General features: G+C 36.2%; 3 protein-coding genes across 4 annotated transcripts; all 3 read right to left on the bottom strand.

The window, feature by feature from the left end:
* Positions 1-1075: 1075 nt before the first annotated feature.
* LOC112030591 (ergosterol biosynthetic protein 28) lies at positions 1076-7824 on the bottom strand. Of its 2 annotated transcripts, XM_065781656.1 has the most exons (4): positions 7615-7824; positions 2231-2437; positions 1464-1533; positions 1076-1356 (listed from the first exon to the last, which is right to left on the bottom strand). In XM_065781656.1, the coding sequence occupies exons 1-3, from the start codon at positions 7727-7729 to the stop codon at positions 1466-1468; spliced, it is 390 nt and encodes a 129-aa protein (XP_065637728.1). In that variant the 5' UTR covers positions 7730-7824; the 3' UTR covers positions 1076-1356; positions 1464-1465. The 2 variants fall into 2 exon arrangements, with proteins under 2 accessions (XP_065637728.1, XP_065637727.1); XM_065781655.1 differs by having other exon boundaries at positions 1076-1533.
* Positions 7825-9745: 1921 nt separating this feature from the next.
* On the bottom strand, positions 9746-11221 carry LOC136070957 (uncharacterized). Its single transcript, XM_065781644.1, has 4 exons — positions 10818-11221; positions 10264-10761; positions 9998-10146; positions 9746-9882 (listed from the first exon to the last, which is right to left on the bottom strand). The coding sequence occupies exons 1-4, from the start codon at positions 11219-11221 to the stop codon at positions 9746-9748; spliced, it is 1188 nt and encodes a 395-aa protein (XP_065637716.1).
* Positions 11222-20697: 9476 nt separating this feature from the next.
* Positions 20698-23108, bottom strand: LOC112004475 (uncharacterized). The gene is made up of 2 exons (XM_024036734.2): positions 22205-23108; positions 20698-21737 (listed from the first exon to the last, which is right to left on the bottom strand). Exons 1-2 carry the CDS (start codon positions 22828-22830, stop codon positions 21029-21031), a joined length of 1335 nt encoding a protein of 444 aa, XP_023892502.1. The 5' UTR covers positions 22831-23108; the 3' UTR covers positions 20698-21028.
* Between the last annotated feature and the right edge of the window lie 886 nt (positions 23109-23994).

Raw genomic sequence — 23994 nt, 5'->3', positions numbered from 1 at the left:
CAGCTAGTCTCAATCTAATACGTAAGATAATTATGACAAGAATTGTGGTAATTTAAGTGGTACTAGAACTATTTGGCAGTGGTTATGGAATTTAGGAAACATTTCCTAGATTTTCTCTATATAATAAGAGGATAAAATACTATTGGATGTCATATTTTGGCAGTGGTTATGGGAAATTATACATTTTCACGTGATGTCATATTTTCTATTTAAGTTAACAAGAAGCTTGACATTAGGGTGCAAAGTGTAACAATAGTCATAATTCAAGATACAAAATATGCATTCGAAAAGTTTATAGAGCAAAGTATAATAAGGGGTATAATTTAGGATGGTAAAGTATAAATTTCCCAAAAAAATCATCTTTAACTAGTTTAAAACTTACATATCAATGAAGGATTTTATTATTATTATTATTATTATTTAAAACAATGCCTAATTGGTTTCTCGATTTATCTTTAGCCATTTGTTGGTTACTAATTTATTTGAAATCTACTTTAACAAGTTATTTAATGGGTTGTGGGTAGTTTAACAAATAAAATCTATTTGTTGTTAAATAAGAGATTTGAAGTTCGATTTCTGCCTACACCAAAAACCAATTGATATTTTGGTCATTTATCATCAAACGCAAACGTCATATATTGAAACTCTCTTTAAAATAAATAAATTAAAATAAAATTAAAAACATAAAGAGCCACTTGGACACAATTGCTGCCCATCTTCTTTCAATACAGTGAATTGGTTTGAGGAAAAAGGAAAACTAAATAAGGGGCATAAAAACAAGAGAGGCACCAAGTGTACTAAAAGGAAGCGAGCAATGCAATACATTTGAAGTTACAGTATGAACATTGCCACCACCAGTAAAAGAATAAATGTAATAACAAAAGCAGAATTTGGATGTGGAGGCAAATGGCAAGAATTAAAACTTAAAAAATTCAGTGTAGCGTCAGCCCCATTTGAAACCCGAAAAATAAGTAGGTAGCCTAGCGAATTGTTAGTTAAGTTAGGCAATGGATGCTAATTGCTACCTAAACCTTGTTAGACCTAAAAAAGGGTACCAAAAAAAAAAAAAAAACCATTAAGGAACATAGATGGGATTCTACAATAACATTGTAGGCAGCGTCTGTAACTCATACGCAATTCTTTACCATGTCTTATGGAAACCACCAGGTAACACCTTACTTCTTCACAAGGAAATTGAAAAGGCTTCCAAAGTAACAACAAATATAGAGGGGCAGTAAAAGTTCAGAGCCATGTCTAAATTTAATCTAGTGAAACAATAAACGTTGGAAAGCTAAATTTGCATAACTTCATAAACCGACAGTGTGCGTGAACCCTTGCCTTGAGCAATTGATAAACCTATGCATAAAAAGAACAAAACAAGCAACATGAAAAATGCCTGGTAAAAAAAAATCCATCTTTATCAGCCCAAAAAGAAGGGAGAAATAAGAAGCACATCATTCTACATTCAAGAATGCTTTGGGTGGATAGGTTGATGTGCATTCCACTGCAACAGCATCCATATTATTGATGTGCCTGATTAAAAAGAGCAGTTTTATTAATTGAAGATCGAGGTTATACTTGCATGTAAAATGCTCCAAACAAGGGTAAGACAGAAATCAACTCATCACCAATGAAAACTTAAAAATCAGTAACTTTTTTTTTATTTGTGGTGGTGGAGAGGGGGGGCGATGTGACCAGCAAATCATTAAAAAAAAAAAAAAAAAAAAAAATAACTTTTTTTTTATTTGTGGTGGTGGAGAGGGGGGGTGATGTGACCAGCAAATCATTAAAAAAAAAAAAAAAAAAAATCAAAACAGGGCCTGCAAGCTAGTTGAACAAAAGCCCAAGGTTCACCTGGCATTGTTCAAGCTTGTTAATGTTACAACTCACAGGTCTAGGGCTGGCCACTTGTATTACTGGTCCAATAGCTGTATAAAATAAAGTACATGAAGTGATCATTGCATAGGGACAAAGGCTTTAACAGATAGAAGAGGACTACGGGCCTTTCTGACACCCATTGGGCTCATGCGTTCTTGATCACTTTTTTTTTCCCCATAAGGGAATATTGATCACATTCCTAGCCCCCCACCCCAGAAAAAAGGAAAGTAAACATGAAAATTATGTCACGAATCCAGGAAAATAACCAGGCAACTTCAACCCACACACAAAGCAAAAGGGAGTAACGACATTAAAGAAATACGACAGCAAATTAGACCATTAACGTTCATACCTGCAAAGATGCCGACAGTTGTCAGATTCGCAATTGCCATCGTATGATATATCAGGTATTCAGTCAAGAAATGACCAAAGGCATAGATGAATGACAACAAGGTAGCCAAATAAAGTGGCTTATTCTCAAGGTTAAATGCACAAAGAAAGCAGAGGGTACAAGTTAGAAGTGTCCAAACTCCAAACGTCCTTCCATGAACTTCAGTCACTACAAAGAGGGAGAAAAGGAAAAGGAAAAACCATCAGGACCTCGTAGAACATAATAAACCATGACATGAAGAGTAAAAGAGGAAAATAACAGAGGCAAGAGAGACTGTTGAAATATCAAAGCGAGGAAAACTCATTTGTTACTAGCAAAAACAAAATAATCAAAACAGGAAGAGCTAGGCCTTAAATCTTCTGTTAATCTATCTTAGATGTACTGTTGCATGCCAATAACTCGTGTGTGTAACACATTGCATCAAGAGAGACGTTCACAAAGTCAAGAGTACTAGATACTGTTGGTCAAAGCATGAGGGGCACTTAAGTGCAAAGGGCTCATGGAACCTAGGACACAAGTGCATGCCTGATTGAAGTGAACACATTTTCTAAAAAGTAATATAGTAAAATTTAAAGCATTTATAAATGAACAATATGGAATGATAATCAAGTGATCAACTAATCATATAAAATTTAAACAATAGTATTTTTTATAATCAACTATAAAATTTAAACACAGATGTTAAAAGGTTAATCACATCTTCAACCAATTAAAAAAAATATTAAAAACAACAAATTTTTACAGAAGACAAACGGCTTTAAACAGAACAGAATTAGTTAAATAATGAGGATGGAGGAAGATGTAGCCATTGGTTTAAGCCGAAGAGAGAGAGAAATGTTGGCTTCTGTGTAGTGTAGAGTTAGGGCTGTAAACGAGCCGAACTTTGTTGAGTAGTGCATGTTCAAGCTTGGCTCGTCAGGAAAAATCAAAAGTTCGAGCTTGGCTTGAGCTTGTGACAAGCCTAAAAATAGTGTTTGAGTTTGAGCTCGTGGAAAAGCCAAAAAGTTTGAGCTTGGCTTGGCTTGGCTTGGCTTGATTAATTATTCAAGCCAAACTCAGGCTTAATATCAAGCTCAAACTCGAACTCAAGTCAAGTTTTTGAGCTTGAGATCTAAAAAAATTACATTAATAAATGCTTAAATCTTTAAAATTAAGAAAAAAGAAAAAGAAAATAGTAGACTCATTTTATCATGCATCTAGTTTTACTTATAATTAGCTATTATTCAAATTAATAATTTACATAGTTAAGTTCATTCATTCATCATTCATTGTCTACAGCTTTAGCAATTGTTCAAAATACAAATTTACATTCACGTTAAATGGTGAAGGATAAGAAAAATATTTGTTTGTAACCATTATGAATGAGAAAATACTAAAATGTTTCATAACTTTACTTTAGATAATTGATATTAATTCATCATTCATTGTCTACAGTTTCAGCAATTGTTCAAAATACAATTTTTACATTCACGTTAGATGGTGAAGAACTAGAAAAATACCTGTTTGTAACTATTATAAATGAGAAAATTACTAAAATGTTTCATAACTTTACTTTAGATAATTGATAGGGAAGGATCATATGTGACCTACTTAATTATTTGTTTATTTTTAAATGTAACTATCGTCTAAAGTGGTTCTTGATCAGTTTAAAGTTTTGGAAAAAATTAAGGTAATATAGGTAGTGGTCTCATGTTGGCCATGTCATTATTAAGATATGTGTAATGGGTATATTTAGCTAACATATATAAACTTATAAATGAGTCTATGCTTGAATTGTTGTGTATCAAGCCTAATAGCTCACGAGCTTGTTCGTGAACAAATTTTTTTGCTTGGGCTCGATTTGTTTATTAAACAAGCCTAAAACTAAGGCTCAAGCTTGGCTTATTTATAAACAAACAAACATAAACAAAATTTTTATCGAGCCGAGCCCAAGTTGTTCATGATTGGCTTGGTTCATTTATAGTCCTAAGTGTAGTGTAGTGTAGTGTATCACACCATAAGAATGGTGTTTGTATAACAAATCAAGTGCCCATTTCAACGGTCTTAAGATTTAAAGGGCATATTTATGCGTTATTATCTCTTTAAACAAAAAAGAAAAGGCACATTTTGAGCATCTCAAAAGAGAATGCTTTAGGCACGCTATTTGAAAAGCGTTATAAGCGCAATTTTACCATCGCTGGCCTGAGACTATTACACTCACTAGATATCCTTCAGCAGGCAATCAAATGGTAATTAAGACAGCTTACTAACTCCTCTTCAAAGTATTCACAAACACCAGACAAATAAAAATAAGCACAGACAACTTAGTAGGCATCATCTGCTTGATATCTTGTTAGTACTTAGTACCAGTATTTTCATAGGTAGACAAATGTTACAGTCATATTGTGGGCAGGTTATCCCACTTTAGTAGTGTAAATTTTATGAGAATTTAAATGCTTTTGTTCTGTATGCTGCTCCCCTTCTTTTGTTTAAGGTGGTAGGCCAGCAAGAGGCTGATGCATGGGTGTTGGTTATCTAAACCATTGTGCACTTGACATTCTTTTTCATTTGTGAATTATGAATTCCAGGGTTTCACCCAAAAAACTAGAGAATTTAAACGGACATATGTGAAGCTACAAGAGGTCCCTGTTCATGGAAGACAACATTTTATCACTAATGATATGTAAGAGATAAAGTTATAAAGGATTTAATAAACAGAGGAAACTTTAGAACATGATGGCTAAAGCATTTTTTTTAACAGACTCGTCTCCTTTAGGTTCCTACAGTTCTCAAACATATAGAGAGAAGCAACTGCAGTGTCTGACTAACAGTCATATAAGTACATTACACGTTTTCAGTATTTAAAAAAGGGATCTCATTGCTTTCTCCTTATTTTATTGAAACAAAAAATAAACTTTATGCTCCGCTTGGGAGTTCATAAGGGAAGGGAATGGAATGATCATAAGAGAATGGAAAATAATAGAATGGAATGGAATGTATTTAAATAAGGGAAAGGAAAAGAAAAGAATGGAATGAAATGGAATGAAATTAAGTAACCTTGATTGGATGTTTTAAAATAAAGGAATAGAAAGAAATGAAAATGAATGGAATGTAAGTAATCTTGTTTGGGAGCAACATGGATAGAATAGAATGGAATCATTTTATGACAATATTACTAATAGATCCCTATTTTAAAATAAAGAGTTGAATATATAGGGGTATTTTGGGAGTTTTAGTAAAAAAATCATTAAATCTAATTTCATTCCCTCCCATTCCTTCCAATTTCAGGGGGAATGAAAATTTGAGGTTTTAAGGGAATAGAGAGGAATGAGTGTTCCCTCTTACCCATTCCATTTCCTCCCACTTAAACTCCCAAACAAGGAAATGGACTTTCCATTCCTTTCATTAAAACTCCCAAACAAGAGAATGGAAGAATATTCTAAAATGATTCTTTTCATTCCTTTCCATTCCCTCCTCCTAAGCGAGGCCTTAAGATACTGGTCCTTAGGAAACAAAAGGGCATGAGAGAACCAACTTTTAGAAAATCTTTTTTTCTTTGGCCACAGAAAAAGGAAAGGGGGATTCCAGCAAATCTTCATAATGCAATGTTAAGATCCCTCGATGTGAGAACATGTCTGCTCAAATCTAGTGTCTCCACAGCAGGTTATGTGTGATGGACATACGTGGCCAGAAAATAAAACACTTAAAGACTTAAGTGCTGGCTAAAGAATACATAATAATATCTTAATGTGTGGGAATCCTCCTACCATGCTTCCTTTTACCCGTAACATAATCTTCCACTTTAAGTACACAATCGCTAATACATGCATCCAAAAGAAACACATTGCAAGGCACTGGGAGCAAATCTACATCCTAAGATACTTCGTAGTCATTATAGTCAGAATCGAACATTCTATATCTTTCTTGGTCACAGGACTCTAAATCTAATAGCTGCTTAACAAATTCATTCCCCTCATTATTGTTCTTAAAGTACCATTCCAAAGTTCATTGAATTTTCATGACTTCAAAAACCACAGTTTCATTATTGATTAAGTATTGGAATTGCAATCAATCATTTTATATCTTTCTTTGTTTTGACAATTTGACTCGAGTGTAGATTGAACTCTCACCCACCCTGACTTTTCTCCAACCAAGACAATATCAAAAGGCAATTGCATCCAACTCCAAACCTAACGAACTAAAAATTGTCCAAGTCCATTGCAAAGTTTGTTAAACCATATTTCATTGTTTCTCCCTCGACAAACAAATATATCCTGATTCTATAATTGGCAGGTATATAATCATCACTCATCATCTGGATCTTAAATGAATATAGACATATATATTATGAAGACAATAAAGAGAAACATTTTCAATTATTATAGAAAGAACGCTGTTTAGAAAGAAGTACGAAAATTTGAGTAACATGGAACTGAAACAAAATGCAGACTGAAGGACATTTTGACTCAACTTTTTGATCGTGCGCTAGTAACTCTTAGCCACCAAAGTTCCACCATCAACCTCAGTTGACATGCCAGGTGATTCTAGTGCAAATTTCACCTCATACATAAGCGTTCCACACACTAATTACTAACAACAAGAAAGCGTGTAAAGCCAAAAAAAAATTGACACAATTTGATAATGCATTTGTCAAAATTCCTCCAAACAAAGATATAATTTGCTAAACAAACATTTCTTGTTTCTTTGTTTAATTTTTTTTATTGGTAAGTTACACATGCACCCATTTCCTTGGGGGACAAAGTGTTTGTTGAGCTAAAGCTCATTGGTGCTCAAACACTCAGTCTTTACAAAGCTATCTACATGGAAAGTGGCCAAAAAGGCACTTCCAAAATGCATACCCATCAACACCAATCTATATCTGTCAAAGTGTAATAAGTATATGAAAGATCCAAAACTTTGGGATCTGCCCCTTGAGTTTTAAATTTCCTTTCTTTGTTTTAGTTAAACACAGATCTCTTGCTTGAGATACACAAGCCAACAAGCACGCAGAAAATCAGCAACTTGTCCCCAGCGTTGACAAGAAGCGCATTGATCAACCAATTGCTTAACGAAGAACCCCATTATTCTTGATTTTGACGGACAACCAATCTTTTCTATGAGAGTGAGTGAGTGAGTGTTGTTATTGAAATGTGTGTTCCGGATTTAGCTAAGACAGTGTAATAAAGAGTCTAATTCTTACTCTCATAATATTAACGGGGGTCAAAACTCAAAAGTCAAACAAAACATAAAAACATTGGTATTTGATTTCTAATCTAAAAATGAGAAACAAAAACAAAAACAAAAGAAAAAAAAAAAAAAAAATGAAACAAATTAGAGAGAGAGAGAGAGAGAGAGAGAGAGCTAACTGGTCGTATTGGAGAAAACGGCGAGTCGTAGAGCCCAAATGTCGACGAAGCCGAACCAAACAGAGGCTAATCGAAGCGAACCCACTAGCATCAGCCACCATCCTAAGGCCTTCATTTTTTTGCTTTTTTTGGTTTTCCTTCCCTTTCCTAAAATTCCCTCCCCTTTCGTTCTGTATAAGAAACAAGAGTATTCGGCTATTTGAGTTTTTTTTTTTTTTTGGTAGTTTAGTCTTAAGTCACATGTGTGGGCTGGGCTGGCCACCCTGTGTGTGTGTGTGTGTGTGTTTTTTTACGGCGTTTGTTTAAAACCAGCAACGGGCGCACTACGTCGTTTTAAAATTAAGAGACTAAATTTTTTTTTTTTTGAGAAAGTAAGAGACTGTAAATTGATTTTTAATTTAAACATTTTTTTATAAGACTTTCATTATCTACTTTGTTATTATTATTTTTTTTTTTTTGAGAAAAAAATCTATGCTATTTTATGTTAGACTGTAAGTGACTATTTAATTGGTATTTAATGTGCTTTTCACTTCTTTTTATTGTGTACACATCTAATTGTATCTTAAAAACATTCAAAAATAACTCCACACATCACAAAGTTATTGTGAGATGAGGGAACAAGGGCCGTAATTCAAATTTTCAAAGAGGAGCTTCATACATTTACATACAACTTAGGCTAGAGTAGAATTTTATTTTATATAAACAAACAAAAATAAATCAAAAACAAATGTATTATCTTGATTTTTTTTTTTTTTTGGTTCTAGTTAATGGATGCCTTAGAGCATTTATTAATAGACCGTTGAAGGAAACTTTTGATACAACTTTTATAGAAAATATAAAAAATTGTCAAAAAAATTAATTACTTTTGTATTTTCTTATGAAAAGTTTTTAAAAATATTTTATAAACTAATGCCTTACGTAATCCGTTAATTTTTACTATTTTTTATTTTATTTTATATACATTTCATGTGAGGAGGAGATACTTTGTTCTCATTTCTCAATGTCAACACCTAAGAAAACTTTTGACCTTTTACATATAATAGTTGGTAATCTGTGCAATGTCTAAAAACTCAAAAATAATGATAGATATTAGTAAGTATTTATTATGCTTGTTGTAAGGGGTGGACTCCTAAAAGGTTTCACAGGCCAGAGGATTTGGGCTAGAACGACAATTCGAGAAACCAGGCTCGGGCCAAATCCCATGGAAAAGTCCCAAAGCAGAAATGAGGGTAAAGGCCCAACAAGATAGGATCCTCTTGCCGAGAAGAATTGACGAGATTTGCAGTGCTGTGTTAAAGCCCCACCTGAGGACTGATGACCATGGTTTTCAGACCCGGACCGTTCATTGAACCGTAAAAGAGAGAGGTTCAAGGTTTTTAAGGTCGAACTGAGGTCGAACCGGGGTTGAACCGTGATGACGTCATAATTAATTTAATAATTATTTTAAATATATATCAAAACATTAAATTAATAAAATTTAGAAAAATTAACTAAAATAGTCATAAAGTTTTCATCCAATATAATGACATTAGCACTATCTTTTCTTTTGCAACCTGAACAACATATCCATGAAAAGGGATCATTAAAGAATAAATTGATCCCAAAAAAATAAAAATGAAACCGAAGTAGGTAGCACAACAAAAGGCAATGATACAAGTCCAAAAGTATATAAGCCCATGCAAAATCAAAATGATACTGAAAGACAAAGATTATGTGACGTATTGGGGAAAAAGAAAAACAAGTCAACATGATAAAAACTTTACTATGATAGAATAGAGATTTGATATTATCTTGAATCTGTAGAATATAACCATTTAAAGAACACTGCATTATATAAGCAACTGCTGATGTTCTGAGGCATTGTTCTATATTACTGCTTCTATTACAAATGCACAAGAAGACCTAAAAGTAAATGTAATCCATAAAACTTAAAAGTCCAAAATAAAAATACATAACAAGCCTACAAGTTACAGTATACAACTACACATTGTTTCTTACAAAAATACATAAAACTTACTTCTAAAAAACAACAACAAAACTTCAAACTCCAAGTTACACATTATGTCTTACAAAAAGATATAGAAATTATCTCTAAAATACAAAATAGAACTTCAAAGTTCAAACAGAATTATTATGATGATAAATCATCAATGTCATGAAAGTTAGCATGCTCATCATCATTCCTTGAAAATCCAGGAGGAGGGCTAATAGGCTGTCCAAATGTTCCCAACCCAATTCCTTCAACCTCACTGCTATCATCTACAGATTCTACACACAAGTTTGAACAAAATAAAAAGAAAAATCATTATAATGTTTACACAAGTTTGAAAAAAAATAAAGAAAAATCATTATAGGTTATCAAATTGTTTACATATAAACTAACCTTCAATATTAGAAGGCTCTGCTGGATATGCACCCTCTTCATAAATTGCATTCTCCAACTCTTCATAATTAAGGTATGGGTCTTCCTCTTCCACATATACCCAAAAATCAGTTTTGTCGATACTTGCATAATCAACATAAACAAACAAACTTTCAATTGAATAATCACTTCAATTATTCTAAGTTTCTAACTATAATAACAAAACTAACTTTCAACATGAACAAAAAATCTAAGATTTGTTTATAGTATTAAAGTAAACTAATTACTTCTCACCTGGATGAGTGGTCGTGCTTGTTGACAATGCGAGATCTCTATCAAAGCTCCCAATACGGTCTCGAAAATATTGAGTTTCCTTAATTACTTTCTCTTTGTCACCATCATATTTTGTCCCAATGTAGTCCAAAACAGCCATATTTACTGCTGGTTTTCGACAAAAATTCTCCTCATCATATTGAAAAGCGGGATTTAACCAATATGCAGCAGCATGAAGATCTTTACGCAAATGTTTGTCCCAACGGTTTTTTATAATTGAGGTGTATGGCTTGTACAAGTGCTTCTTCATTCGGAAGATCTTCTTAATTCCCAACCGTGCTCTATGCATGCCCTCATACACATATCCTATTGCAGGCCTTTGATCAGAATCAACAATCCGTAACAAACGGATAAGTGGCGATGAAATCTTGACAAGAACATTAATATCATCCCAAAAAGAATTATCCAAAATGATAGAAACTACTTCTTTTGCCTTTGACTCTCTTGCCAATCTATTGTTCACAAAGAACTTGCTAGTCACTAAGGCTTGCAAGTCATGCTTATGCACATGAAGGCTTCCAAATGAAAGGAAAGTAGTAGCAAATCTTGTTGCTCCCATGGTACAATATCTGTCCAACCAGGTCTCTTCCTCAACCAAGCAATCAAAGCCACATGATTATAAACAAAAACTGTAACTTTGGTTGCACGGCTTTTGAGTCTCTCCACATGAGGCATGTCTCCCATATCCTGCAGCACAAGATTCAGGCAATGTGCTGCACAAGGAGACCAACTAATAGTTTTATACTTTTCACACAACAATTTACCAGCAGATACATAATTGGAAGCATTATCAGTAACCATGTGAACTATGTTTTTTGGACCAACCCATGTAACTACTTCATCAAACAATTTAAACAAGTTTCTAGTACTCTTCACAATATCTGAGGCATCAACTGATTTTACAAATACCATTCCCCTAGGACAATAAACAAGGAAATTAATCAATGACCTATGTCTAGTATCTGTCCACCATCAGCCATAAGTGTACATCCAACTTCTGCCCAATGCCTACGTTGTGACTCAACCAACAACTGAACCTCTTTCTTTTGATCCCTCAACAAAGGGACCCGTACACATGATAAGATGGACCCTTGTAACAGGACCAGCAGCAGCTATGGCATCAATCATCTTTTGGTAGTACACTGAATTCACTACATTAAAAGAAAGGCAGTTGTCATACAAAAACCTTGCAATAGCCATATCAGCTTGCCTCACCCTCTCTTTGCTTTGGAACACACTTTTAAGACCAGGTTGAGCTCCTGGGGTAGTTCTTGGAGCAAAGTAATTATCTACTGAGCTTGTACCTTTTCTTTTACCTAAAACAGATTTTTTAGGCAACCCACTACTAAACACTTCTTGAACATCTTCATCTTCTTGTATATCACTATTTGTGGAAGGCACACTAAACATTTCTTCTTGACGTTGTTTCTCAGCTTTTTTCTTCAACTCAAACTCTTTCAAATATTCCAACATTTGGTATCTCACATCATGAGAAACCTTTTTACATGATCCAATATCACCTTTTATCCCCGCAAGGTGTCGTTTCATCCTATTAATACCCCCACCTTTATATGTTTGCCTACAATACACACATGTAAAAGTATTCCGTCCCTTCTCATCCTTACCAAGGCTAAAATGTTCCCAAGCCGGATCAACCTTTTCCCTTACTCTTGAACTAGACTCCATTGCATTGGAATCAACTTCATGTGATGGAGTAGACCCGGTCTCTGTTTCCATTTTAATCTAAAAGACTAAACAACCAATCAAACATGCATAGACCCATCAATTTTTGAAATACATATAGTTAAAGAATCACAACTTTATACACAGTCAAATTAACAAACTAATATACACAAAGTCATAGAGTCAAAGAATTATCATGTAACAAGAATTATCATGCCTTAGCATTTCTATTGCTATCTTAGACAGTTACACATTAAGCCAGCAACGTATGCTGTCTTGGATATTTTTCATACCAAAAAAAGAAAATTCTAGGATTAAAGACGCCTCTGCCAAAGAAAAAGGCATTGACTCTTGACAGTTAACACCACTAGCCCACAGCAACAGGTCATTCAATAATTCATCCAAAAGTGTCATACAATAATTCATTTAATAATTCAATAACACCACTAGCCCACAACAACAGGTCATTCAATAATTCATCCAAAAGTGTCATTCAATAATTCATTCAATAATTCAATAACACCACTAGCCCACAGCAACAGGTCATTCAATAATTCATCCACAGCAAATCAAATTTACTAATCTCTAACTCTAATAGATACATATCAACTTAGCAACTAAAACAAACCCAACTTTGGACCTAGAATGTATGTAAATTGAAAATATCATGGACTAATTTAATTGTTACTAAAATGTGGGGATTAAATTAACAACAAGTTGAAAATAACAACGATCAAACTTTTTTGTTTTTCTAAATGCCTAAAAATCAAAATAAGAAAAACAAAGAAATAAACTTGCCGTGATAAATGTGTGTGCTGGTCGACGGTGAAGGAATTGATTATAACATGGCGATGAACGTGAGAGAAATGAGGGAGTTGCGACGGCTGAGCGGCGATGCGTGAGCTGCGATCTGGGCTGAGACGGCTGAGCTACGATCGGCGATGCGTGAGCTGCGACGGCGAGAGGGGCGATGCATGAGCTGCAACGGCGACGAGGATCCAGCGGCGATGAGGGAGAGGCAGAGACGAGAGAGTGAGGAGGAGGCAGAGAGATTTGAGTTTTGAGAGACTAGGTTTAGTCGTTCAGCAGGTTAGTAGATCACAATGCCTAAAACGACGTCGCATTAGGGGGGAAAAAAAAAAGGAAAAAAAAAGGCCAAAACGACGCCGTTTTAGCCTAAAATAGCCCACCCGCTTGAACCGTGAGAACCGGTCACGGTTCACAGAACCGGTCGGTCAAACCGCGGTTCGGACGGTTCCATGCTTTTTTCGCATGGAACGGTTCGTAACCTTAAATGGACCGTGAATATGAACGGTTCACGGGTTTTCCGGTTTCGACCGTACGGTCCGGTCCGGGTTTAAATACCATGCTGATGACCAAAAAAGCAGTAGATAAGGAAGGCGTTGCCTAGAAAACAAGCTGCATGAAAGATGGCACGCAACACTAACAATATTCACCTCTGCATTAATTAGGTGTTCTTACCTAATACAAGCTGTTTTAAATGATGAATGACTAATTTGAACAATGTTTTACATCCTAAAAGTCCTCTTTCATCATCAAAAAGAGGGAGAAGACATCTTATGAGACAAGTATCTTCTAATATGTAGAATGATAATCCACTATTTTCCCCCCCCCCCCCCCCCGGGGGGGGAAGTGAATGCATAAATAGGGCATTCTCCTACACTTATAGGGGATTGGAAAAATTGAGGAGAAAAAGTGTTTATATGTTTCTAGAGAGTGTTTGTTGTGGGGCCTGTTAGTTAAAAAGATATGAGAATCCTCAGAAGTGGGCTCGGGGCCCAACGGCCCAATCTGAGGATGCTTAGTTATCCGAGGATAGCTTAAAAATTTTATTATTATTAAAGGGGTAATATGGGAGAAAGGGGTGGATATTGTATATGGCGGCATGACGCACGTCCGAGGACACCAAAGTCCGAGGTGAATGTAACTTTCATTTTATTCAAGAGACTCCGCAAAATTGTATCTGAACTGAAAATTGGGTATAAATTTAAGGAGGAGGAGTCGGGGAAGGTAGCAAATATCTTCCAAGGCCATCACCTCCACATTAAATGCTTTCCAGCTAACCCTCTGGCCGCATTAATGTGGAGGTGATACTTGAACAGTGACTAAGCAGCTTTATAGCCACTGAGCAAAAGCTCCGGTAGGTGCTGGATGGGACAGAAAGGAGCTCCCAAGATAAGAACTACACATGTACTGTGGAAATGGAGGGTAGAACGGAGTATATAACATAGAAACGGATGATATATAAAGGGGAAGAAAAGGAGATTCGAAAGAGGAGAAAAAAAGAAAGAAAAGGAGGGATTGAAACCTAGCCGAGGAGAGTTTTTCTCATTCAATCAACTTAAAATATCCTTTGTTACTTGATAAGGATAACCTTTCCTGTCAAACGGTGCTAGTTCTTGAACCCATGCTCTAAAAAATTATTGTTTGGGCTTGTTGGGCTGAAAACCCATTCATACTCTGGATCCAATCCAAATTGAGTCCCTACATTTGTATTTATCGATCCTTGCCTATAACCTTGGCATATGTGTATTTGTGTCTTTAAATCGCACAAGTTTTTATTCAGACTTTGATTTTACTTATTCAATCCTCCCATTGTGGATTATTCTCTTGTTTTACAAATTAGTTCTGATGATTAGAACCTCAAGATTAACTTCCAAGTTGGGTCTAAGAGTTTTTTACCCCTACACTTGGGTTTATATATGAAACTATATATTTTAACATTTAAAGAAAACAAGACAAGCTAAGATTCTAATTGATGGTTTAAATATATTATAATTTAAATGTAATTATATATAATAATAATAGCGTCTAAAATTGTAAAGCCCCAAAAACTTACGTGGCATAATATTATAAAGTCGAACTCTTACATTAAGTTAGAGTGAGGATTTGAACCTACTCAATTCTCATTTCTATACACAAAAGAAAACTCTCATAAATGATTGTTTATCAAAAGTAATCGAATATCATCAATACAGTGATCATACAAGGTTGTTTGGCAATGATCGTATTGCATAAATAAGACAAACTTAGTATCATTGCACTTTGGAAAGAAAAACACATTCAAAAGAAAAACAAAAATAAAACCACAAATAAAAATGGATGGGAAAGAAAGAACAAAATTGTGAAGAAATTTTTTATTTGAGTTTTTTTTGAGTGTTTCTATTTACCTAAACTTTTTTTTTTTTTTTTAAAAGAGGAGAAATCACTAAATTCCTTATTTTGACAATATATGTTGAAAGGAAGAGCTTGTATGCACAACAATTCAGGAAAATCTTCAAACCACTCTTTAGAATCAGGGATTTCTTTTTACTAAGAGATTAAGAAACGAGTTTTTTTTTTTTTTGGGATTTCTTAGAGAAATTTTAATGAGAATTATTAGTAAGACGTTAGAATTGTGGGTGAGAGAGAATCTGTGGTTGACTCTCTCCTTACTATTCAAAATCTATTCCATTGAACATGCCATATTATTTTTTATTACGAGTAAAACTAACTGTAGGGTCTGTTTTTGTTGTAGCCCAAAAGATATGGATTCTCCCAGGCCCAACGAACCCAGAACAATAAATTTGTAGAGAGTGGATCGAAGGTTTAGGCGCTCACCGGCGTGCATGAGGCATAAACTACTTTTTCTTTTATTGAAAAATACTAAGAACAGTCTACAACTAGGGGATGTTCCTCGGCCCATGGCCGAGGAGGTTTTTTCTTCCCCTTCTACTTTTTTCCTCCACCTTCCAAAAAAAACTCCCTTTACACTTTGCTTCCTTTCCTTATATATCTCTCACTCTCCTGCTTCCTTCTTCCTTCTGTCGATCATCTATTGGCCTCCTCCCTGACCGTCTGTCCCATCAAAGGTCATATCCGTGCTCAAGTGGTTCACCCTGATCGATGCTGCCCTGTTAAGGGGTTACATCCCCATTAATGCGGCCAGAAGGGTTAGGTGAGCGTATTCAATGCAGATGTGACAGTCCACCCAGGGCTTGCTCCTTTGCCGTGCTTCTGCCGTCGACGCGTGGCACCGGGCCCTTCTCCTCCTCGGATATTCAAGGAGTCCTTTGGTGGCGCGGTCCTCGTGTCTTTCCGAGGTCTCGGACGACTGAGGATAAGGTCGTCCTTGGCGTGGGGCATTTAGGCCTAGTCTGAAGTGGGCCGAGGCTACCCGATTTTCTAGCCCCACACTAACCTTAAGATTTAAGCTAATACCGGTATCACAAAGACTTCAAAAAAAATTATATGATTTGCTCTATAAGCACAAATGTCACATTACATGGTTAATAGTTTACGTGAATAATGCATCTCATCATAAATTTAATTAGTAAAATCTACTACTATTTTAAGAGAATGAATATGCATTTATTGTGCTCTCACAGACTCGCAACACTAAATAACTACTCAAAAATCATATAGGGAAACAAATAATTATTCCTATTAGTTACTCTCAATTTTAAAGAAAAATACCAAATAAAGAGATTAAGAAACGAGTTTTTTTTTTTTTTGGGATTTCTTAGAGAAATTTTAATGAGAATTATTAGTAAGACGTTAGAATTGTGGGTGAGAGAGAATCTGTGGTTGACTCTCTCCTTACTATTCAAAATCTATTCCATTGAACATGCCATATTATTTTTTATTACGAGTAAAACTAACTGTAGGGTCTGTTTTTGTTGTAGCCCAAAAGATATGGATTCCCCCAGGCCCAACGAACCAAGAACAATAAATTTGTAGAGAGTGGATCGAAGGTTTAGGCGCTCACCGGCGTGCATGAGGCATAAACTACTTTTTCTTTTATTGAAATATACTAAGAACAGTCTACAACTGGGGGATGCTCCTCGGCCCATGGCCGAGGAGGTTTTTTCTTCCCCTTCTACTTTTTTCCTCCACCTTCCAAAAAAAACTCCCTCTACACTTTGCTTCCTTTCCTTATATATCTCTCACTCTCCTGCTTCCTTTTTCCTTCTGTCGATCATCTATTGGCCTCCTCCCTGACCGTCTGTCCCATCAAAGGTCATATCCGTGCTCAAGTGGTTCACCCTGATCGATGCTGCCCTGTTAAGGGGTTACATCCCCATTAATGCGGCCAGAAAGGTTAGGTGAGCGTATTCAATGCAGATGTGACAGTCCACCCAGGGCTTGCTCCTTTGCCGTGCTTCTGCCGTCGACGCGTGGCACCGGGCCCTTCTCCTCCTCGGATATTCAAGGAGTCCTTTGGTGGCGCGGTCCTCGTGTCTTTCCGAGGTCTCGGACGACTGAGGACAAGGTCGTCCTTGGCGTGAGGCATTTAGGCCTAGTTTGAAGTGGGCCGAGGCTACCCAGTTTTCTAGCCCCACACTAACCTTAAGATTTAAGCTAATACCGGTATCACAAAGACTTCAAAAAAAATTATATGATTTGCTCTATAAGCACAAATGTCACATTACATGGTTAATAGTTTACGTGAATAATGCATCTCATCATAAATTTAATTAGTAAAATCTACTACTATTTTAAGAGAATGAATATGCATTTATTGTGCTCTCACAGACTCGCAACACTAAATAACTACTCAAAAATCATATAGGGAAACAAATAATTATTCCTATTAGTTACTCTCAATTTTAAAGAAAAATACCAAATAGATTGATATAAAGATGTGATCTACACTACAAATGCTCATACTTAGTTGTCATCCACCATCAAAAGGTTATTGATGACAAGGGAGTAAAGTCAATACTAAACTAAACGTAAAGAAAAAATCAAAGAAGTAATGAGAGCATTCAACATATTTGAAAATGTAAAATTGTCAACCCCAGGACCCAAGCCAATGATGTGTAATTTGTGCACTACGTATATTGTCCACCCACAGATTCAAGCTAACAATGTGTAATTCAAATGATTTTGCAACCTTACTAAGGTGAGGGGAGGGAACAATTCGTTGTCACGTGACAACTTTTTGTTTTATCTGTTATTGATTAAAAATACAACAGTTTTTATTATAAAAATTATTACAAACTCACATAATATAAGGATTAAGGTAATTGATATCAATGATATATAATAAATAAAAAATGTCAATTCATAAAAAATAATTAATTAAGTTTTTTCTTTATTTTATGTTTAAAATCAATATTAGATACAGAAAAAATTATTCATCCAATTTGTCCCATCATAATCCACTCTACCTCCACCCCCCAAGGACATGATGGGCTAGGGACGGGTTTTGCTTGCTTGATCCCATCTTGCCTTGTTTTGAATGTGTATATGTATGTTTTTATTTAATATAGATACATATCTAAATTACCTATATACGAAATTTATTTTATTTATACACAATTGTTATCTATGATGACTTTTAGTTAAATTTATAATATTTTGCCGGTTAAGCTTTTGAGATCGCATATGTTTTACATATTAACAGGCATTAACCAGCCAACTATACTTGTCTGAAGATGTTTTGACCCATTCAATATTCACTCGTCCAACCTGGAGTGGAAGAGAATAGGAGGGCGAGGGAATATTGAAAGACGCAATTTACTGAGTTGAGTTGTGTGATTTTTGCTCCATCAATCCATGATCTCTCGTGATAAGAACAACTCCTGAGATTCTCACCATCTATTAGTCTTGTTGAATCCATTTTGCCATGTCTCCAATAAATGGAAAGAATTAAGGATAATGTGGCCAAAATTGGACATTATAAAAACATCAAACCACATCCACTCCAAGGTATGGAAAAAAAAAATCATAGCAAAACTCTTTTACTTTGTGTAAATTTGGTTTTTGTGAGTTATGACTTCAACGTCAGAAAAGTTTTAGTTGACACCATAATGATACTCTCTAATTAAGTGATCTTCTTGTGCATGTCTTCCAAAAGTCCATTTTATACGAATGGTCCTCTAAGATTTTTTGCATCGTTAGTTGGCGTCGTTTTATTGGAACATGTGTATAACCATATCACCGCTCTCATGACAAAGTGCGACATGGTCTAAACCAAAGCCATGAAAGCCAATACAAACATCACCAGTTCATTCAATCCACCACCATACATGACTGTCATAGAGATATAAATGCAAACGCTTAGGACCAGCATCCCTGAATTGAAACGATAACACACATAGATACAGGAGCAAAGCTACATGTATAAATATTTAACATTTTAATTATTAGCCTACAAAAATGAGACTCATTGCCTCCCAAATATTTGAGCTGGTCCAATGATGCTCTTAAAAAAATTGTTCAATTGATCTAGTAATTACAAAGATTTTTTTTTTCCTCACATTCATTTTTTGTTGTAAAATGCATTCTTGTGTCTGTTAAAATTTTGAATCATTCTTGTCTTTGAATACTTTATTAGTTCAATTGAAATTTTTTTACCTACTTTGGTACATGATTTGGTAACTTATATTAAAAATGAAAACTTAAGAGTTTACTATGAAGGATACTAAGTTATATGTGTGTATAGATGTATGTGTTTGTGCATATTTATAAAAGTTTGTATAAACTAATAAATTAGTATCATAAGTTAGCCTCCTCAAACAAAATTTTTTGATTACGCCCTTGCATAGAAAGGTATATTGCCATCCAAAATTGTTTTAACAATGCTAAATGCATAAGTTTTTTCACAATAAAATTCATAATTATTGAGTGGTGAAGTTATTGTCAATTATTTGCAAATTACAACTCACCACCCCCAAGATTTGAAAATTTTGTTAAAAAAATTGGTTTTATTGAATATTTTTTTATTAAATGTTTGAAGTTCTCTTTCGTTGGCATTGACCACGACACTAGGCACAACTCTTGAAGCTCTAGTCGCTAATTGGGTTTTGTCCTCAATCTCCACTTTTTTGTACCGCATCGTAGCACATGTGACATGAACCTTTACGCTTCGCTTTCCCATAAAAGCTGCGAACGGTCCTTCCTAGTGAAGTGAGAGCAAGTCATGACCGTGACTCATGATTCTCGAGTGCAAACGAAGCACCCCAAGGCAAGTCTGTGCCCTTGCCTTTGTTTGTAGTTTGCGTCTAGCCCACTATCATAGTATTTTACACCCATTCTTAGCCAAAACCACAGTACACCTTACCATAGCCACACTGCACCCAACGACCCCACTAACTAATTTGACCCCCTCGTTTCCTTTCCGCCAGTTTGATATGTAATTTTTTAATTCAATTTTTGGGGGTGGAACTTGATGGTATTTGCCTATTTGGTCCCCTCCTACCCAGTTGTAAAGCGCAAAAAATAAAAATAAAAATAAAAACTGGACCCAACCATACGCACGCTCTACCAAACTCCTGTCCTACCACTACCAAAAAACAGAAGAAATTACTTATTCAGTATTTATTTTTAATGTAGTTTTGTTCAAATTTCGCTCGTGTGAAAGAAGTGGATCCGATTTCTCAAAGGTATATTAACAAACAATGTTCTTAATCTGCAAGCCAGCAGCAAAAACGTACCCATTAATTAATTAAATAATGGCACCAGCCACCTAAGTCACAAAAGTCATTAACAAACTAGTCCTTAATTCTGTGCAAAGTCATTAATAGCTTGCCAAACTGTGCACGGGTATCTAAGCCACATTCATTCATATAAACGAACTTACAGCTATCATCCACTTTGCTGTCAACAAATGAAGTCATAATTAATACCTGTATTGACACATATAACGTGCACGCATAATAATAACGTGTACCTGTTCTTCATTGTTTATATACTGCAAGTATAAAATTAGGAATTATATAAAAATGAAGATTATGGAGTCAGTCAGCGACTAAAAATTTCTCGAAAACAACCCCCACAAGTTTTTTACCAAAAAGGAAAAAAAACATAATCAATACAAGCCACACAAGTAAAAACAAAGCGTGCCCTGTCTACCCCTCTTCTCTCTCTCACTGTACAGTCTGTAGATTGTTTGTTAGTAGTAAATCTCTCACTCACAGCCGATGGAATCCAAAATCCATCGAAAACCCCAATCACAATTAACCAAAAAAAGATTTGAATAAAAGAAAAAAAGAAACGGATTGAATAATCATGATGAATCATCATGATCCATTAGCTGAGCAAATCGTGTGGCTGGCAAAGCTCTTTCCTGAGTCGATGAGAGAAAAGCCTACAGGCATCCATGCTAAGATCCAGAGCTGCTGCTAAAGCCACGAAAGCAGCAGCATCCTCCGTACAATTCACGTGTTGCACACTCACTTCCACGCTGGGTTTGCTGCATTTACTCTCTCCTTCCACGCTAGCCGACATTACAAACCCTCTGTACACGCAATATGGCCACAGCCCAAGCCCGTAGTCCCCGCTACCTCTCGGACTGCACGCTGGCGAGTTCGAGTTAACCGGCGTGACTCGACCGTTCGAGCTCGACCCCAAGTCGATCAGGAATTTCCCTCCTTTGTGCGAGCTCAATGTCGATTCCGCCAACACAATGCCGGCCGCACCCATGTCCGGGATGAGCTCGAATCGATAGCCCAACCCGTCCGAGCCGCCTCGCTCGCGCCACGCCTCGAGGCGGCCCCAGGGTTTCCAGGTCCCGTCTCCTGGGCGGAGAATGAGCCAGGATCCCGGGTTGGACCGACTGACTCGGTCCGACCCGGGCGAGGCAACGAAAGGCGTGACCATTGACGCTGCGGCTACTGGTGAGCCGGAAAGATCGTGGACCGTTATGGACCATCCCTTTCGTTCCTTTCCTGGTCTCTCTCGCTCGCTCCCAAATGAGCTTAGCCAGCCTCTCGAGCTGCCTAGGTCGGATTGTAATGATCTGAAATGAACAGTGAAAAAAAAATGAGAACAAATTAATTAACAAGCAAAGAATACATGCATTGAAGAAAGGTCATTAACTAATTGTATAAATTTGGGACACAATCTTCAAAACTTTAGCTTTGGGATTTTTCAAAAATAGTAAAAAGCCAAAACACCTGAGGATTAAAAGAACAGCAAAAAGTGCAGAATTCGATTTCGTGATAGCTTTACCGTACACTTTGAATTAGCTTTAGTTAAGTTAGTTTAACTTCTTCAAACATTTAAAATTATATACCAACGAAACTTTACCAAAGCCCTAAAAATCCATAAATTAGGAACAGATTATTTATTACACCAAAGCATTTTAAAAAATTCGCAGTGAAACAAAAGGAGAAACACGAGGAATAATATAAATGTAAAACCCTAGCGAAAAGCGAGAAGAAACTGAAAAGGTAAAATGAAAGGGAAATGGAAGTCCTAGCTAACCTTGATCTTTGATTCCGGTCACCGGTGCTTCTGAAACTGAATTTGCAAGTAAAAACCGGTTGCCTAATGTTGCCTTGGATCTGAAAAACTTGGGGACTACACTCAGGCTCGCCATCGAACTGAAACACGAACCTTGGATCAGGCTCCGCCTTCACATTCAAGTGGAATCGCGCGGAGGAGCCTTTGGCTTCTTTCCCAACCGAAATCCAACCGTTGTGAAAAACAGTAGAAGGCCTAGACTCCGTTCCCGCCAGATCCAACGGTACGGACACTTTCGCCAACAACTTCCCCGAGTTCACGCCGCAGGTAGTGCCTCTCCGGCCGGTGTAGATCGAGATTCTCAAGCAGAGTTTCCCGGCGAAAATCGATTTTCCGGCGAACTTTTCAAGATCGGACTTGCTCAAGTGAAACGTAGCCGCCAAGTTATGGACGTGGCCGTCGGGAAACTGATTCTCCGGCGGAATGAACGGCACGACGGCGGTCTGGAGCGGAAAGTTCTTGAGCTTGATTTTGCAGAAACATGGAGAAGAAGAAGGATGAACAACGGAGCGAGCGGGCTTTGAGGCAACAGGAACCTTGAGGGCCAGATTGCCTACGGTCAAGCGCACAAAAGGGCACGGATCCATAGTTTCCTCGCCCTCGCTTCTCTGATATTTTTTTTCTATTTTGAGAAAACACTGTTAACTCTTCCAAGACTGAGTGCAATGCGTACTTCCACCACAGCTGCTACAACCTCCAACTCCAAACACAAACCTTCATATTATTAATTTCTCTCTCTATGTTATCTGAAGAGAGAGTAAGGTTAAAAAACCGAAACTGTTGCTCTCTTTCTCTCTCTCTCTCTCTAAAAAAGAGTAAAAGAGTACGGAGGTGAGAATGGGGACATATGAGGGAGGTTGAAGAAGCTTAAGGGGTTTAGAAAATAGAGTTAGTTGCGAACAGCCTGTTTTTTTTGTTTTTTTTAAATATTAATTTTTTGAAATTTGAGGGAAGGGGTTGGAAGACAGCTGGGTACAGGCTGGCGCTTAGTGGCAGTCCGGACCTGAAGTTGACGTTATCTGAAGTCTCTCTCTCATTACACTCACATCACACCCGAGCACTGCACCTGACCCTGACCAACTGACCAACTATATCCCCTGTTTTTCTTGTAGGCTCCACCGCCTCTTCATCAAATCCCTGATTTTTTTTTTCTTCTTTTTGTTTAATAAAATCTTTTCTCGTCCTCATGACAAATTTGACCTTGTTTTTTATTTTTATTTTTTTAGTTTTTTATTTTTTTTTAATATTATCGAAATTAAAAATTAAAAATTATATCACATTATCTTAATTTTATTACCTTCTTAAAAAATATAATATTGTGTTTTTGTATCGAGATTGCATTAATGTAAGATTATAAAAATGTAACATTATGACGTAATGCAATGGGTCCGTTTGGATAACACTTATTGTTGCTGAAAGTTGATAAAAACTGATTGTTGCTGAAAACACTGTAGCAAAATAATTTTTAAATATGTAAATAGTGTTGTGGGACCCACTTTTAATATTTTTAATACATAAATAGTGCGTGAACAGTGCGTGAACAGTGCATTTACTGTTCACGCACAGTAAATTTTGTCCCCTCCCAGTCAACAAGTGCGGCCAAAGAAAAAAAAAAAAAAAAAAAAAAAAACGGAGTAAAACGTAACTCAACTTTAAGCAACAAACCGTTCTATCCAAACACAGTCAATATCACGGCGAACCAAACGTCTCCTTAAAAGAATCTAGGGGCTAAATGAATGTTGATGCAATAT

This window comes from Quercus suber, unplaced genomic scaffold (genome assembly GCF_002906115.3).
Source record: "Quercus suber isolate HL8 unplaced genomic scaffold, Cork oak 2.0 scaffold_274, whole genome shotgun sequence".
Classification (NCBI taxonomy): Eukaryota; Viridiplantae; Streptophyta; class Magnoliopsida; order Fagales; family Fagaceae; genus Quercus; species Quercus suber.
Note: the sequence above shows the minus strand (reverse complement) of the source record. Positions and strands in the feature narration are given on the sequence as shown.